General features: G+C 37.0%; 2 protein-coding genes across 2 annotated transcripts; both read right to left on the bottom strand.

Moving 5' to 3' along the window:
* Window positions 1-985: 985 nt before the first annotated feature.
* On the bottom strand, window positions 986-1,777 carry LOC145037904 (uncharacterized). Its single transcript, XM_078986659.1, has one exon. It carries the CDS (start codon window positions 1,641-1,643, stop codon window positions 1,023-1,025), a length of 621 nt encoding a protein of 206 aa, XP_078842785.1. The 5' UTR covers window positions 1,644-1,777; the 3' UTR covers window positions 986-1,022.
* A 625-nt stretch (window positions 1,778-2,402) lies between these two features.
* LOC145037903 (phosphoinositide 4-kinase gamma 4) lies at window positions 2,403-4,906 on the bottom strand. Its single transcript, XM_078986658.1, has 2 exons — window positions 2,999-4,906; window positions 2,403-2,927 (listed from the first exon to the last, which is right to left on the bottom strand). The coding sequence occupies exons 1-2, from the start codon at window positions 4,331-4,333 to the stop codon at window positions 2,556-2,558; spliced, it is 1,707 nt and encodes a 568-aa protein (XP_078842784.1). The 5' UTR covers window positions 4,334-4,906; the 3' UTR covers window positions 2,403-2,555.
* Window positions 4,907-17,446: the final 12,540 nt, after the last annotated feature.

Raw genomic sequence — 17,446 nt, 5'->3', positions numbered from 1 at the left:
CCACCCCCCCCCCCCCCCCTCCCAACTCATTGAAGCTCGTTATGGCACTTCTCGTCTTGTTGCCACATATTGAAACAAGAATAATAACCAATCAAAATCATTTTCGTACCTCTTTCTGTCTGTCTTTTTCTACCTCTTAACAAGTTATAAGATTGGAACACGATTTCCTTTATGGTGTTATGATGGTATTAAAGTTGATGTAAAGATACCCGGTGCTCTTAATAATTTTTATGAAGTAATCCAATCATTTTATTTCCCAGATATAAGGTCTGAAAACATTGTAAAAATCTAAAACTCTGAATATTCAGATTTTTCACATACAAACACCTCCTTAAAATACAGTTCCTTCCGATCAAAATGTAGAGTTAGGTGTTTTGTTTTTTGGAAAAAACCTCTTCAAACCTCTTATTGTTGCGCGGCGCAGCACACGCGCAACACTTTTCATCTCGCAGTTGTTTGTTTTTTAGAAGTCTTCTGAGTCAAAAACCTCTGCGCGTGCTCTGTTTGGCACAACACTTGTACTGCCTCTTCCAACCTCTTCTTCTTCTTCTTTTATTACTGAAATTATGATTATATGTTATTAAAGTTTCATTTCACATTTTTTTTCGTTTATTCTTATTAAAGTTATTTTTCATTTTTTTATATTCAATAATGATAATTTTTTGATGAAATATCATTATTTTTTACTAAAATATCTTTATTTTTTTTGTTGAAATATCATTCTTTTTTACTGAATATCATTAATTTTTACCGAAATGTTATACATTATTAAAGTTTACGTATTAAAAAGCTATTTTTGGTTTATAAAATTAGTTTATTTTAATTTTTTAATATCTGCAGCAGTATGCAGATGTTAAAAAAACAAACACGCTTTTTATTATAGTCTGCAGCCGTTTGATCCACCTCTTCTACTGCAGAGAGTTGCAGAGGTGATCCGTAGCCTTCTTGAATTTTTGCTTCAGAAAATCAAACAACACCTTAAATATTTACTTCAAAATAAAACAATATTTACTTGACGAATGCTAGCAATGAAACCCTAACACAGATCCACTACTTACTTCAATGGCTACTCCACAATTAATCCCACTTTCAACTCTATGCGTAAATATCTTCAAAACCCTAACCCTACCAACCAATTTCATCCTCGTCTCGATCTCCATTGTTGGTCCAACAACTCCAAACTCCATTCCACCATCACCTCCAATTGCTGTCACCGTCGACGGCGACGGTCTCTCCGGAAGCGGAAAAGACTGTACAGAGAACTTCGCCGACATGTGCTGTGTATGGCCTCCGTCGATTTTTCCAGCAGGGATGAAAACAAAACCGAGAGGTGCATTGCCATTGGAGTAGGCGAGCTGAAGCGAACTGTCATAGTGAGTGAAAGCTTCACGGTTAGGGTTGGTGACGGAGACGAATTGGAAGAATGTGAAGTTAACGGTGGCGTTGGAGATGGCGAAGGTGGGGAGCTGGACGGCGTCGACGGCGATCTTGGGAGTCTTTGGTTTGAAGATGAGAAAGTAGACGATGAGTAGAGCAATGCCGATGAAGATCAAGAAGAGCGTGGCTACGAAACATGAAGCTAGAGTGGTGTTCTTGTTTCGTTTGGATCTGTTATGGTTGTGAGGTTCATACATTGCTTCCATCTTATCTATTTCCAGAGAGAGGTCAACAGTAAAATGACAATGGAAGCGAAAAGCTGTAAAAACATATGGGCTGAATTAAAAAGATTCCTATTTATACCAAAACTGGAATTGAGGTTCATATTTTATATATTATTACAATAAAATTCAGCCGTTACGTAACATGTATTAGTTCGTGAATCATGATAGAGGACAAACAATAGTATCTGGTCAAAAGATAAAGGCCAATAAAGTTGCAGATAAAGGGACAAGACAAGCAATGTGGGTATTGTACAAATACACAAAACACTGAGAAACATATATTACCAAAAACTAGCAAATGCAGAACAAGAGTAAAATAGTGAAAACAAAATCCATTTAAAGAAAAAAAAAACATGACAAGTAAATAGACTATTTGTTTGACAAAAAGTCATCACTTCCTCACATCTTACCTTATTAATAGTAATACTTATCACTCTAGGTCATATATCTCTCTTATTTTTTAATTTATTTAAAAAATAACAGTAATTTAACTAAAACGATGAAAACTTTGAAAAAAATCTTGATACAAGATTACATGTATCATCTAACTAAACAATCAAATTCTTTTCATTCATATGGAACGAACCATGATTCCTTGGTACCAAACACCACCTTACATTCGTCATTTCTAAACATTCATAATGTGGAGAATAGTCTATTGTGTTACCTAAAATCAAATCTTCATTAAATTCTTCTTATACCATCATACAATTAACACCAATAAAATGAAAATATGAGTCATAACAGAAAACAGAACATTTAAACACTACAAAGGCCCACCAGTTTATGAAGTAAAAACACTTGACAAATCCACTCTCATACATGCATATGTACCACACCACATGCACAGAGTACTTACTTACAACACCAACACCAACACCAACACCACCATATTTACTTAACACCCAAACGACGATCCATAATCTCAGAAACAGTCTCCATGAACGCAGCTTCACTCGACTCAGGAAGAACACAATCATCTGCTTCTTCAACAATCTCCTCAATCACAGATTTCTTATTCAGATTCCCCCTACACATTATGCTCCCAATCGCAAACGGAGTCAAACCTCTCTCAACACCTTTCTTCAAAAGCATGGTGGAAATCCGAAGCGTTTGAGCACATTCCAATGGTAAATTCCATCCGTAAAAGTTAAGCAAAGCAATATCTTCTTCAGCATCTAACGAGTTTATGTAGTCAATAGTTTCACAACTGAACGGCTTGCGAGCTTGTGGCCAGTATAGCCAATCAAACGTGCAATCTTCAAACTGTAAATTATAATAAACCAAGTCAATTATTTATATATTTATTTAAAAAAAAAAAATGATCAAACGCTTACACTGTGAGGCAAACAGTAACCATGATCAATTGGAATCAAAACAAAGTGTCCATCTTCTCCTTTGGTGACGAGAATATTCCCAGCATGTCTATCAGCATTAGCCATCCTGATATCCAACACTGAGATCTTATGAACCTCTTCAACAGGAAAAGCACCGGGGCCCATATCCTCACAGCTTCCAGAATTCTCCATGAACATCTGTAAAGACCCAATCTTCTCCTTCACACCATCTGGATGATTAAACCCTGCGTGCATACATCTGGCTAATAAAGTCGGTGGGACGCCGGAAAATCCTTTGTGTTCGCCGGAAAACGATCTCCGGCCGCTTTTTGGGTGGTCTAAAAGATAGGCGGCAACTTCACGTAATGCACCTTCACCAACTGTTGTCCCTTTTTTTAAGCCTTCACCATTGACAGATAAAGGTAGTCCTCTAGGGTTATTTACAGCCATTGGCTCCTCATCAATCGGTTTGAATACAGATATGTATTTAGTCCCTGATCCATTCATCATGAAGTAAGCACCACCTGTACCTTCGCTTGACCTTTTTGGGTAATTCCCTTTTACTAAACCTTGATAAGTAGAGTTGACTAAGTCAAAAACAACACAAGGGAGTTCAGCTTTTGGGTTAACGATCACTGGATCCAACCAAAAATCTCTATTCTCTCTAGAAACTATGTCACCACCATTTTTACGTTGTATGTTAGAAGAATCAAACTTTCTTGAATCATTCACCTGTGGTGCATCGATGGCCAGCTCAAAATTCTTCTCTCTAGGTGTGACACGAATCTTTGCAACCTTTTTAACAAACAGATGAATCACACCATCGTTGTTATGCTTGCTGATGTCATGTATAAGTCTCTCATCTTCAAGCTGCTCGCCTTCACACATGATGTCTTCTTCGTTGATATCGATTAATCCTTTCTTTTTCTTCGCGAGTTGTTTTTTCACAAAACCAACATTACGGTTTCTATCGACATGAAATGTGAACTCTTTACCTGAACAGGTTTTGACATTGATTGTTTGAAGATCTGAAAGCTTGACAACTAAATGGATCACGTTTCCATCTGAAACGCCATAGTCTTTGACTGAAGAATCGGGTCTTGCTAACTCTCTGCCACCACAAACTAGCTTCTGATTCTTTACAACGAAGCCTTTGTAGCTTTGAATTCGAAGCTTCACAGACTGGATTGAATCTGACCCCAAAACCCTAATTGGAACGACTGAACCAGACATAGCCAAATGAACAACGATGGGGTCTTCGCTACATAAAGGCCTCGGAGGGAGAATCAGTGTATCGGAAAGTGGGTTGATTGCTAAAACGCCGGATGACGACATTATGTGTCTAAATGAACTAACTTTTTACAAGCCCTAAAAATGTTTGAGAAACTCAAACACTAGAAACAGAAAAAAGAATAAGACGTGAAAACTATAAAGGGATCATCCTGATTGCATCCATGATCGATTCAATTACGAATTACGATCGTCAAACTATACAAACCCTAGAAACGTAAACGCCCTCGAATCAAATTAAACCCAAGGAAATCGATTTTGGGAAATCGAAATCCAGGTTTTATTTAACCAACCGAGAATTGACAAATCGAAAACAAGAATTTACAGAAGTGGTAGAAATAATAACGAACAAGACAGGATGATTATTACCAACTGGATCAAACAGGAACCAAAATGAAAGCGCTACGTGGAGGAGACCATACAACCGATCGATTTTTGGGGGAATTGAGTTTTGACGGGTGATTTTTCGGAGGGGTTTAGGGTTCAAATTCAGCGAGGAGCGTTTATCGACCGAGGTTTGTGACGATGACGAAGGGAAGGGAAGAGATTGTTGAAAGTTGAACGTAGACAAATCAGAAAAGTGTTATACGCGCTTTGAACGTTGAAATGAGTTACTGACTTTTTGAGCAAGACATAGATTAGACCGACAGCCATGATTATGAAGTTTTGAAATCTACCAATTATCATCCACGTACTTTCTTCTTCAGTAATTTCCGGTCCTCCACTTCATCTTATTCGCTAATTTGATTTTGGTCTACGTGTTTAATCGTATGCACTCATTTTACGTGCGTTTTTTAGTGGTTTTAATACAACGGTTTTACTGATTTTAATCCTAAATCATTCGTTTTACGTGCGGTTTTTAGTGATTGCTACTGACAATCAATAGGAACCACTAGTAACATTTTTATTTTTATTTTTGCTAATCAACTATTAACATTTCTCACTATTTCTCATTATGATTAGGTGTGTGTGGGTGAACAAGATATATATATATATATATATATATATATATATATATATATATATATATATATATATATATATATATATATATATATATATATATATATATATATATATATGTAAAAGGAATGGTTGTTGGATATGGTTTTGTCCTTAAATGTCAAAGTTCGACAACAAGTTTATATTTAGAATACGATCAAACAAAACAATTATACCAGACTATTTACAAAATGTTGGGGTAAAAAAAAACGCATTTAATATGTAAATTTATGAATGTAGTACTTATAAGTCTGAACTTTTTGTCTGGTATTAATTACTACAAATAAGCACATTAGGATGCCTTAATCATTTGAAATTAAACAAAACAAAAATTGGTATTGATAATGATAGCATACAACCCATTCTTATTGTTAAGTGGAGTGGGTCCAAGCTTTTAATCATACACAAACCATTGATAGTGGGCCCAAACTTTTGATATAACCGTTCCAGCTTAATTAAAAATGAGTTTTACAAGAGCCACTTTGGAATCTTACTTATAAAAGATCCAAGCGAACCTCCTTACTTTTTTTTTTTTTTTTTTCTTGTATATGAATCTTGCACGAATGTACATTTAACTTTTCCAGTAAGTATCGACTTCAGTGGTGTTTGCATAAAACTTATATGTCAATTTATGGGTATGATTTGGTAGTGTAATTTTAATAGCTTTTAATTTTTAGATCTGAAAGAAAAATTTTGAATTAAAGGAAAAAGTTTTAGGGAGTGTTTGGCAAAAGTAGCTAGTAGCTGGAAGCGAGTAGCGTGTAGTGAGTAGTTGGTATCGGAAAGTTGTAACTTTTATTTGTTATATGAGTGTTTGTCAAAAGTAACTGTTGACGAGAGCATTGTGTAACAGAAAAGGATTGGAGATAAGAAGGAAAGTATTGTAATCCATAAATATTCCTAGGTTTTAGGCTAATTCTTTGTAATGCTGTTGTATTTCCCTTGTATATATTGTATACGCCTGTGAATGGAATGCTAACTGATTCCTTCATCTTAAATTTCTCTTATTCTGATCTGATCCATATTGCTACATGGTATCAGAGCATACCAAACTACACTGAATCTGAAATTCTCGAACTCTGATCTTGAACTTGAACCCGAATCGTACGAATGGCTAATAAGGGAGGCTCACCATCAAACATAAACCCGGTGATTGTCCAGAATGTTCAGGACGCACCGTTTCCGACTGGAATCACCCTCGATGATACGAACTACCCGCTGTGGTCTCAACTCATGGAGATGCGCATCGGGGCTCGCAATAAATCAGGCTACATCACTGGTAAAACACCTAAGCCCACCTCCGGCAATGAAAAAGAACTCGAAACCTGGCTCATTGATAATAATCGAGTCAAAAGCTGGCTAATTGACTCAATGCAACCATCCCTAATCCGGCGTTTTATCAGACTGCAAACGGCGGCGGAGATCTGGGAGGCTGTCGGAAAGACATTCTATGATGGAAGCGACGAGACCCAACTATTCGAACTGAACCGGCGGTCCTTCAATACCCGGCAAAACGGACGTGCATTACCGACTTAATACAATGAATTGGTAAGTATTTTTCAAGAAATTGATACTAGACTTACTGCACAGGAAGAAACAGTGGATGAGACTGTGACTGTGAACAAAACTATAACTCGCCTGCGTGTGCACATTTTTCTAGCTGGACTAGATCCCGATTTTAGCCAAGCTAGAAGTGAAATATTGAGAAAGGATCCACCACTAAGCCTAGAATCCAGTTATGCTTATATCAGAAGAGACTTTAGCCAGAGACAGACTATGGAGGAAAAGAAGGTCGAAGCCGACAGCATGGTTCACCTGGCCTCTCGTAACATACCACAAAAAGGAAAAAATACGACTGGAAAGAAGAATAATTTCTCATGAACCCATTGTGGAGAGGAAGGTCATTCAAAGCAAAGGTGTTATGAGATAATTGGCTATCCGGAGTGGTGGGATTTTACGAAAAAACCAAGGAAGAAACTTAGCCAAGCTGCTGCAGTAAATGCAACTCAACATCCAGATCCTCCAATCGCTGCTCATACCTCCACTCCTGACTCGGGTACGTTTTGTAAAACTCAACAAAAACCGACTAACTGGATTATAGACACTGGTGCCACCGACCACATGGTAAATGATAAGTCCTGTTTAACAACATCATGTAACTCTAAACAAAACATAGTACAAACCGCAAGTGGTGACTCAGAAAAAGTTACATGTGAAGGAACTGTACACATATCGAACTCTATGAATCTTGATTCAGTTCTTGTGGTCCCATCATTATCATCTAATCTTCTATCAGTTAGTCAAATCACTGAAACCTTGAACTGTTATGTAATTTTCTGGCCAACCTACTGTGTGTTTCAGGACATAGTAACACACAAGATACTTGGTTATGGTACTAGGCGAGGGAGGCTGTATTACTTGGAGGACAGTCATGAGAGTCAGGCGTTTCATACTGGAGTAAAGGAAGTAAATAAATCCATGGCGATGTTGTGGCACCGTCGTCTCGGGCATTTGTCTTTTGGTTATTTGAAAAAACTGAAACCAAATTTATTTCTGAGTTTAGTTGAAAGTGAATTTAAATGTGATATTTGTGAGTTGGCAAAAAACACAAGGATTTCGTATGTTCCTAGCAATAATAAAGTTTCTACTCCTCTTATTAAAATTCACTCTGATGTTTGGGGACCTGCCACAATCTCTACTCCTAATGGTGCACGTTATTTTGTGACTTTTATTGACGAGTGTACTAGAATGGTGTGGGTTTCGTTACTTAAAACCAAAGGAGAAGTGTTGCTTGCATTTAAAGAGTTACATCAACTAATCAAGACTGAATATAGGATAGATATCCAAATATTACAATCTGATAATGGTGGTGAATACATAAACTATGAGATGGATCGTTTTTGCCAGGAAAATTCTATTAGACAGCAGACCTCTTGTGCCAGGACCCCCCAACAAAATGGCCTAGCTGAGAGAAAAAATAGATAATTATTAGAAATTGTTCGTGCCTCCTTATTCGACATGAATGTACCACGGAAATTTTGGGGAGAAGCAGTCAGGTCTGCTGCATACCTCGCTAATAGAATGCCATCTCGCGTACTTGACTTTGCCACACCTTTACAAAAATTACAAGAGCTTGTCAAACAACCAATTAATCTTGGACTTGAACCAAGAATATTTGGTTGTGCTGCATATGTTCACAAAAACGAAGGTAAACTTGAACCAAGGGCTGTAAGATGCATGTTTATTGGATATGCACACCAAAAAAATGGCTATAGATGTTATGACCCACTCGAAAATAAAACCTATGTATCTCGTGATGTGTCATTTCATGAAAATACTAAGTTTTATGGGGACGAGACTTCACTTCAGGGGGAGAGCGTCGGAGAAGTAAAGTCTCACGATGATGTCTTTGAATTCAACATTGAAGAAAGTAACTTAAGTGACAGTGATGGTCAAACAGGAACCTCATCGGGTGAAGCCCAAAATAGCGAGACACAAATGGAGGCAGAAGTAGCTGGACCAGAAATGGAGGCCGAAGTAGCTGGACCAGAACTAACAAATGAATTGTTTTTTTGATAATAATGTGCAGGAAATCGAAGGTCAGACCCAAGATCATACGCCAGCCCAACAGAACATACCTGGCGCTGATTCTGAAGCCCGCGAGGATGTAATCGGCGTTGAACAGGGGCGACGTTTTCCGATCAGGAGCACACGAGGAATTCCAAAAACACGTTATCAAGCTGACTTAAATGCAAAAACAAAATATCCGATCGGGAACTATGTGTCACACCATCGACTCGCAAAGTCACATGTGGCTACAATCAACGAATTATCCACAGTATCAATTCCACGAGATATTCACGAAGCACTACAAGATAAGAGGTGGAAGAAAGCCGTAATGGAAGAAATTGAGGCATTAATGAAAAATGGTACGTGGGATTTTGTAGATGTGCCCCAAGATAAAAAATTGGTTGGCTGTAGGTGGATTTTTACGGTCAAACTTGATGCAAATGGGAATATTGATCGATTCAAGGCGAGACTTGTAGCCAAAGGATATATGCAAAAATACGGCATAGATTATGGAGATACATTTGCTCCGGTGGCAAAGATGAATACGATACGTATATTGATCTCCATAGCTGCAAATGAGAACTGGCCCTTAAAACAATTAGATGTAAAAAATGCTTTTTTAAATGGGCATTTAGAAGAAGAAGTGTACATGGAGTCACCCCCGGGTATGAACTGTAATGGGAAAGTATGCAAGTTAAAGAAAGCGTTATATGGGTTGAAGCAGTCACCTCGTGCATGGTTTGGGAGGTTCACAGGTTTTATGAAGAAGATCGGATACAAACAGAGTGATGCCGACCATACATTATTCGTTAAAAATGTGAACAAGAAAATCACAGCCCTTATAGTATACGTTGATGATATGGTGATAACCGGAAACGATGATGTTGAAATAAAGAAACTCCAAGACCTACTTGCTACAGAATTTGAGCTGAAAGACTTAGGCCCACTGAAGTACTTCTTGGGTATTGAAGTGTCGAGGTCAAGGAGGGGAATTACCATGTGTCAGCGAAAATATATCTTAGACTTACTAGCTGAAACAGGAATGCTAGATTGCAAACCCATAGACACTCCAATCGAAACAAATCACAAGTTGTCTATACTCCCGGATCAAGTACCAGCAAATAGGGAGAGGTATCAGAAACTCGTTGGAAAACTCATATATTTGTCACACACTAGGCCAGATATTGCTTATGCGGTTAGTGTTGTAAGTAGATTCATGCATGCACCGAGTGAAGAACATATGGCAGCGGTATACCGAATTCTGAGATATTTGAAAGCTACACCTGGAAAAGGACTCTTTTTTGGAATGAAACAAGATCATAGCATAAAAGGATATACAGATACGGATTGGGCTGGTGACCGTACGGATGGTAAACCAACTTCTGGGTATTTTACCTTTGTTGGTGGAAATTTAGTCACTTGGAGGAGTAAAAAACAAAAGGTGGTTTCTAGGTCGAGTGCAGAAGCAGAGTATAGGGGAATGGTGCATGGCGTGTGTGAATTATTATAGATAAAACGAATCTTGCGAGATATTGGCGTATCTGTGACTAGTCCTATTAAATTGTATTGTGATAATGAGTCAGCTGTGAAGATAGCTAACAACCCGGTCCAACACGATAGGACTAAACATGTAGAAATCGACAGACACTTCATCAAAGATCATCTTGAACGAAAGACTATAGAGTTACCACACGTAAGTTCTGAAGATCAACTGGCGGACATGCTAACAAAGGCGGTATGTGGGAGAGTTTTTGAATGCTCTCTTGACAAGCTGGGAATGTTAGATATACATTCTCCACCTTGAGGGGGAGTGTTGACGAGAGCATTGTGTAACAGAAAAGGATTGGAGATAAGAAGGAAAGTATTGTAATCCATAAATATTCCTAGGTTTTAGGCTAATTCTTTGTAATGCTGTTGTATTTCCCTTGTATATATTGTCTACGCCTGTGAATGGAATGCTAACTGATTCCTTCATCTTAAATTTCTCTTATTCTGATCTGATCCATATTGCTACAGTAACTAGAAACTTTTTAAATATATAAAATTATATAAAATAAATAAATATATAAAATGACATAAAATGACAATTGAGTAAAAATAAATAAATATATAAATATATTTTTAAAAGTAATTATGGAAATTAATTTCAAAAGCTCCGTAGCGTTTTGTTAAACGCTACATGAAGTTGCTTTTAGATTTTGAGCGTTTTATTTAAACTAAAAGCTAAACGGCTCGTACTACCAAACAAAGCTTTTTGTTTAAACTAGAGCGTTTTGTCAAAAACTAAAAGCTAGAAGTTCTCAAACGCTTCCAAAAGTTTCGTACCAAACACACCCTTAATGTTCAAATGTTCAAATTCAAAGCAAGCTTTTAAGAGTTTTTAACTTTTATGTTTTATACAATTTTATATATTTCAAAAGCTTATAGATATTTTTATAGAACGCTTATACACAACTAAATGTTGCAACTTCCACTAATCATCCATTTCCTAGTGAGACACGAGATACAACTAGAGATGCACAAAGCTCCGATCCGATCCGATTTGATCAGGCCCGGTCCTGAGGAATTAAATATCCCCAAATGCCTAGGTCAAACAAAAAAAAGAGTCATTGTCGTTATTATAAATTGTTATTTTAAAATAAAATATATAACAAAAAGTTGGTTCAGTACGGCTGCCCACTTTGCCTCCCATTAACGCTCCCCTGGGTTTGATGACGTCAAACGGAAACCGGTTTCCTCTTAAATCCGATCCGGTTTAATCTGATCCAATTTGGATCCGATCCGGAGTTTTATCAAAATTGAAGGATTACTTGGATTTAAGAGGATCTTTTGACTGGGTGGAGAGAAAATGTTATTATTATTATTTTTAAATATTGTAAATTCCGGATCGGATTTAAGAGGAAACCGGTTTCCGTTTGACGTGGATTCTAAAGCTACCGTGAAAGCTTGGACGGTTAGTAAATCGTGGGCCATGATGGAGAGAATACGAAATTGTGCTTCATTTTCTCTCCACCAAGTCAAAAGATCCAAAATTTTAAATTGTGGTACACTCATGAATTTTAAAAAGTTTGACCCTATACTTCCAAGTTCGCTACTAGGGGTTAATGTGCGTGTATTTTTTTTCCCTCCAAAAGGTAGTTATAGAAGTCGATATGAAAATTTGCTCGACCCCCACTACTACCCGATGCACCACTAGTAGAGTCGGTTATACTTGCAAAAGTGTTTGACATATTGTCATATTTTGTAGCGTAATCGTCAAACAAATTAGTAAAAGTATTATTAAAATTGTTGATTTGGTTACGGATGTAGTTTGAGTCATTTTTTTTTGCAAATTTAAAGAGATGGAAATTTTGGTAATCAAAGCCTCTACACCTGTAATATTGATATATGGGTTTAATGTCGCGGCACAAGTAAAAAGTAGTGGCATTTCTTTGAAATATTTGACTAATTTTTCTCTCATTGGTTTTGTAACCAAAAAAAATATTTCACTTCTTTGTTCAAAACGCTCCAATTGTGCGGACATCAACCATAACTCATTTAGTAACAAATGACTTGTAGGATAATACACGTCCGATAAAAAAGTGGTTGATTGTTGAAAAACTTTTAACATTTCCACAAACTCTTCCATCAAATCCCAATAAAAATCCAAAATTAGGTTTTTTATTTTTGAAATTGTGTCGTAAAATAATTGCAAAGTGATTCTTTAAAGTGTCAAACTTTCAAACATCATGCACGTCGAACTCCATCTAGTGTCAACATTCAAAAAAAAATATCTGTAACAACCCAAATTTTACACAAAAAAAATTTATTTAATTTAAATAACACATTGACGTAAAATCGTGAACCCCACATTTAGTTTAAAACATCATTCATTACATTATATAATTTATCAGAGTGTGTCCCCGAACATATTAGTAAAAAGAGAGATAGATAGAGTGCACGTCGCACCATCATGTTTTGCCCTTGCCTTTCGACTCCGATATACCTGAAACAATTCAACAACCTGTAAGCGAAATGCTTAGTGAGTTCCCTAGAGCATACCACACACCACACATACACATATCCTAGTAGCAAATCAAGCTACAAACATATCACATAGACCAGCAAGAATGTCATGGGCTACCCCACATGGACTTTACGTAGGACTGCCATGGGCTACCCCACATGGTCTTTACCTAGGACTGTCATGGGCTATCCCACATGGTCTTACATCCAATGTCACGGGCTCCCCCCGGGGTCTTCATGCAAAACATACGATCACATTACATATCAAAACACAAAGTGATTACACATATACCATAAACACATAATGGGCTGGCCTTGTTGTCGTAGACCCATGGGTATGGTGACAAGACTCACCTCCGTCCGAAGAATATGAATATTGCACTCTTAATGACCCGCAACCTCCCAAACTAAATAATAACAATAATAATATCATCAATGATTGGTCCAAAAATAATCCCAAGGGAGGGCCCAACCTTTAAACCCTACCCCAAAGGCCCAATCACCCTTTCATTGCAAATGGTCCCAAGATCTAAGTCCAATATCCTTAATGGGCCCCCCTTAGCCCAAAAGGGCCCAACCAATAAGTCCATAATCCAAACCGATAAAAAGGCCTCTAACTCACAGAATCCAATCAGGCCCAATAACCCAAAAGTTCGACAGCCCAAAACAAGAACGACCCAAACTACCACGCGGACGCCCAGCGTACCCTTCAGGTACGCGCAGCGTACTGGGTTTTTAAGGGTTACGCGGAGCGTACTCAGAGTACGCCCGACGTAAGTCTCAGTTAAGCACTTTCCCTATTAAGTGATTATTATTCCATTCTTTTACATCTAGAATCTAGATCTGAGTCCATTAACACCTCCTAAGGCATAAAGTTGCTAACTTTATGCCTTTGCATGTCCATTAAACCTCCAAAGTTATCATTAAGACCTTTCCAAAGTCTTTAACTCATGCACAAGGTCAAGACCTCCACCAAGCTCCTATTTTTATGCTCCTAAATGGCTTAAGGACCTTAGATCTGACCTTATTATCAAATGGGGACGATCTAGCCAACAAATGAGGCCCACAATCCATCAAAAGGACCAACTACAAAAACCCTAGCTAGATCTAAAGAGCAAAGATGAAGGATGCAAGCTTTTTACCTCTAAGAGATTTGTAAGATGATTATGATGCAAGATCTTGAAGCACCCTCTTAATCCAAGCTTTCTTGACCAACTCTTCTCCTTGAAATAAACACTAAAGATCACAAATGCACACTTTTAAAGCTCAAAAATGATTTCTCAAGGCTTTCAACAATGAAATGACGTTCAAGGGCAGTGGAGGCTCTCTAGGGTTTAGTCCCAAGGGCTTAAAGTCATTTATATAGGCCTCAAGTTTAAAATTAGGGTTTTTTGATCCTTGGTACGCCCCGCGCAATCCATGGTACGCCTAGATTACCTCCAAACATCCGCGACCAATAAAGCTCCTAGTATGCTAAGCGTACACCTAAGTACGCCCAACATACTAAGGGACTAATAATGCAAAAACTCTAATTAAAAGGGGTTCAAGTCATATCATTTATTTGTAGATGTTACATTGTCACACCCCCGAACCAGACGACGGAAACGTCTGGGGGCTCATGTGACTAACAATTGAATAATCATCACAATGAATATACATGAAACATAACACATTCATCACCAACATTTCATAATACAACCAACATTGTTTACATCAAGTACATTGTTAAAAATACATAAGTTCTAACTATTAAAAGTACGATAAGTGATGTTACATAAAACAAAACCATACACACTTACAATTTTTCTAGCTTAACGATTACCTGAGAATACAAGTAATTTTGAAAACAGTTAACATATATAATGTTGGTGAGTTCATAAGTATGGTTGAATAAAAGTCTTTGTATCTTTCATAAAAACCTAGAAAATCCGATATTTTCTGTAAATTGTCTGAAAATGATGTGAAAATCCAGCATGATTGCATGTGTGAATTTCATAGTTATAACATATATGAGTGTAGTTTAAATTCATTGTATCGTGAATATGTGATAAATGCATATGAATATTTTTCCCAGAAAATCCGATATTTTATGTCTTAATGTCTAGGTTCTTGTCTCGTTGATCAAGTGTTTTCGTATTGACACAATTAAATTATTAATCTTCTATGTGTTTAAGTGGTGTAGAATCCCTACATGAGTCGTTATAACCATACATGATAATGACTAAGTCGCCCGTCTTGGCATTTTTCCAAATGTTGGTCTTGCTAAGGATGTTGTCGCCCTAGACTAGCCTAGTCTAGCTGTAGCGAACAGCTAAGGCGTGGGGGGTCACCCCATATAGATCTATACACAAACTCCCGCTTTCCATCTAGGAAATTCTGATTATAACTACAGGCTACGATTGTACACTCAGAGGTGCCAACCAACATGTCTCACTAGATTCTCAACCCTTTGTACTATGTTTAATGTTTACGCGTAGGTTATAGATTTTTCCATTCCAAAGGTAAGTATACGAATTCATAAACTATGTAGAGGTATATTTACGATCTACAAGTATGTGACTTTTCATTCCAAACCCAATTAACATGTAAATGAGCCACAAAGTCCAATAACATAATAAAAGGGTAATTTAGGCCCAATAGGCACGTAAATAAACCACAAAGGCCCAATAAACATCTAACCCATATCTTAGGCCCAAATTAACATGTAGGTGGGTCGCAAGGTCCAATAAACATGTCATGGAAAACATTGGGCTCAATATACACTTAATTAGGCCCTTAGGGCCCAATGACCAAGATCGTGAATATTAGGTCCAATAAATAGTTATCGACGTGTTTCGTTCGTTTGTTTTACTTCGTTGTTTGTTTTAGCTCGAGGTTTATTAGATTGATAATAAAAATATCATTTTCTATAAAAACGATATTTTTTTGGCCAATAACCTCCCAATGTTTAATTAAGGCCCAAAGTTTGTAAAAACGACACTTTAGTCCATAATTTATAAAAATTTGCAATTTTGTCTCAAATGTCTAAAAATTTACGGTTTTAGCCCAAAAAGTTATATTTTCACATTTAGAATCCTGTTTTGCAGAAAAGTTCATTTTAAACCCCTTGTTTGTAAAAATTTACACTTTCAGCCCAATTTTTGAAAAATTTACATTTTTGGTCTAATTTGAAAATAAATATTATTTTCACCCTTAAATTTAGCTTATTTACATTTATGATCCAAAATTTGTCTAAATATCATTTCTAACCCAAAAACTTCATTTTTTTTTTTTGCAATTTGAGCCCCAAAAACCGTGAGGCCCAAATGTTGGCCCATTAAGCTTAAATTTTCATTTTGACCCTTTTTAAAGTATGATTAACATAGAAATACCTTTATATACATGTAGGACTTGTTTGGCCCTTATGAAAAACTTAACTGACACTTTTTACCCTTATGTTTTGTTTTCTTGACAATTTTGACCTTTAGCAAGGTTTTTGTTGAAATCTTTTGTATCTTAAACATGTAATCACTTTTAGCTTGATAATGTGATGTATATAAAGTCATAGTTCATAGATCTTTGCTCAATATTACTTAAAATTTCAAGATTTGCTAAGATCTAACATATTTGTGCCAAATAACCAAGAATTCACACAAAACATGCATATAACACACAAATCTACACATTTTACTTGTATTCTCTCCCAAAAATCACATGAAAACGGAAAACATGGGGGTATGAACTCACCTTTTGCTTGATGTTTTGGTTTTTGAAGAAGAAGTGGAAAGAGATGAAGTAATTTTTGGCCCTAGCAACTCCCTTGAGTAAATCTCGAACTTAAGAAGATTTCTAGGAGTATGATCACCAAAAACTTTGCTTAAAAAAGTGATATATCATGAAAATGGAGTTATAAAACTTGGATGTGTAAAGACTTACCAAGAAATGACTATTATCTTGTGAAAATCCTCTTGAAACCCAAGCAAAGTCTTAAGAATTTTGGAGGAAGAAGATGAATGATTCTTGAGAGTAATGGAGAGAATTTGGTGTAATGTGTGTGTGTTTTTGGGCTCTCAACCGAGAGTATAAAAAGAGATGGGAGAGAGAGAGAGAGAGAGAGGTGAGCTGACTAGCTTGGTTGCATGGTGGTCTTTGCATAGATACATGATGAACAAAATGGAGGTGGCACCTCCAAAGTTACCCCCCCCCCCCCCTTAAATCTCTTTTTTTTTAATACATGGGTCGAGATTTTGGGCCAAGAAGAAAGGGTGGAATAGGTTGGGCCCATTAACTTTAGTTAAGATCTTGGATCCTAAACATAAAAAAATTTCGGCCCATTGGGCCCTTGGAAGCATTCACGGCCCAAATAGAATAAAAGAATGGGCTTATGGCTCACTAAGGTTAATTTGATTAGTTATGGCCCAATAAGGCCCATTAGGGTTTGAATGAATCATTCTAGACCCAATTGGTTCAAAATGTTTTATATTTATGAATCGGGTCCAATTAGGATCCAATTAGGGCTTCTAAGTCCAATAAAGTTGAATTGGGTGCTTATTGGTCCATGAGGCCCAATAAGGAAATCCTAGTCCAACATGGACTCAAGCC

Source organism: Lactuca saligna, chromosome 3, assembly GCF_052625555.1.
Source record: "Lactuca saligna cultivar CGN05327 chromosome 3, ASM5262555v1, whole genome shotgun sequence".
Lineage (NCBI taxonomy): Eukaryota > Viridiplantae > Streptophyta > Magnoliopsida > Asterales > Asteraceae > Lactuca > Lactuca saligna.
Note: the sequence above shows the minus strand (reverse complement) of the source record. Positions and strands in the feature narration are given on the sequence as shown.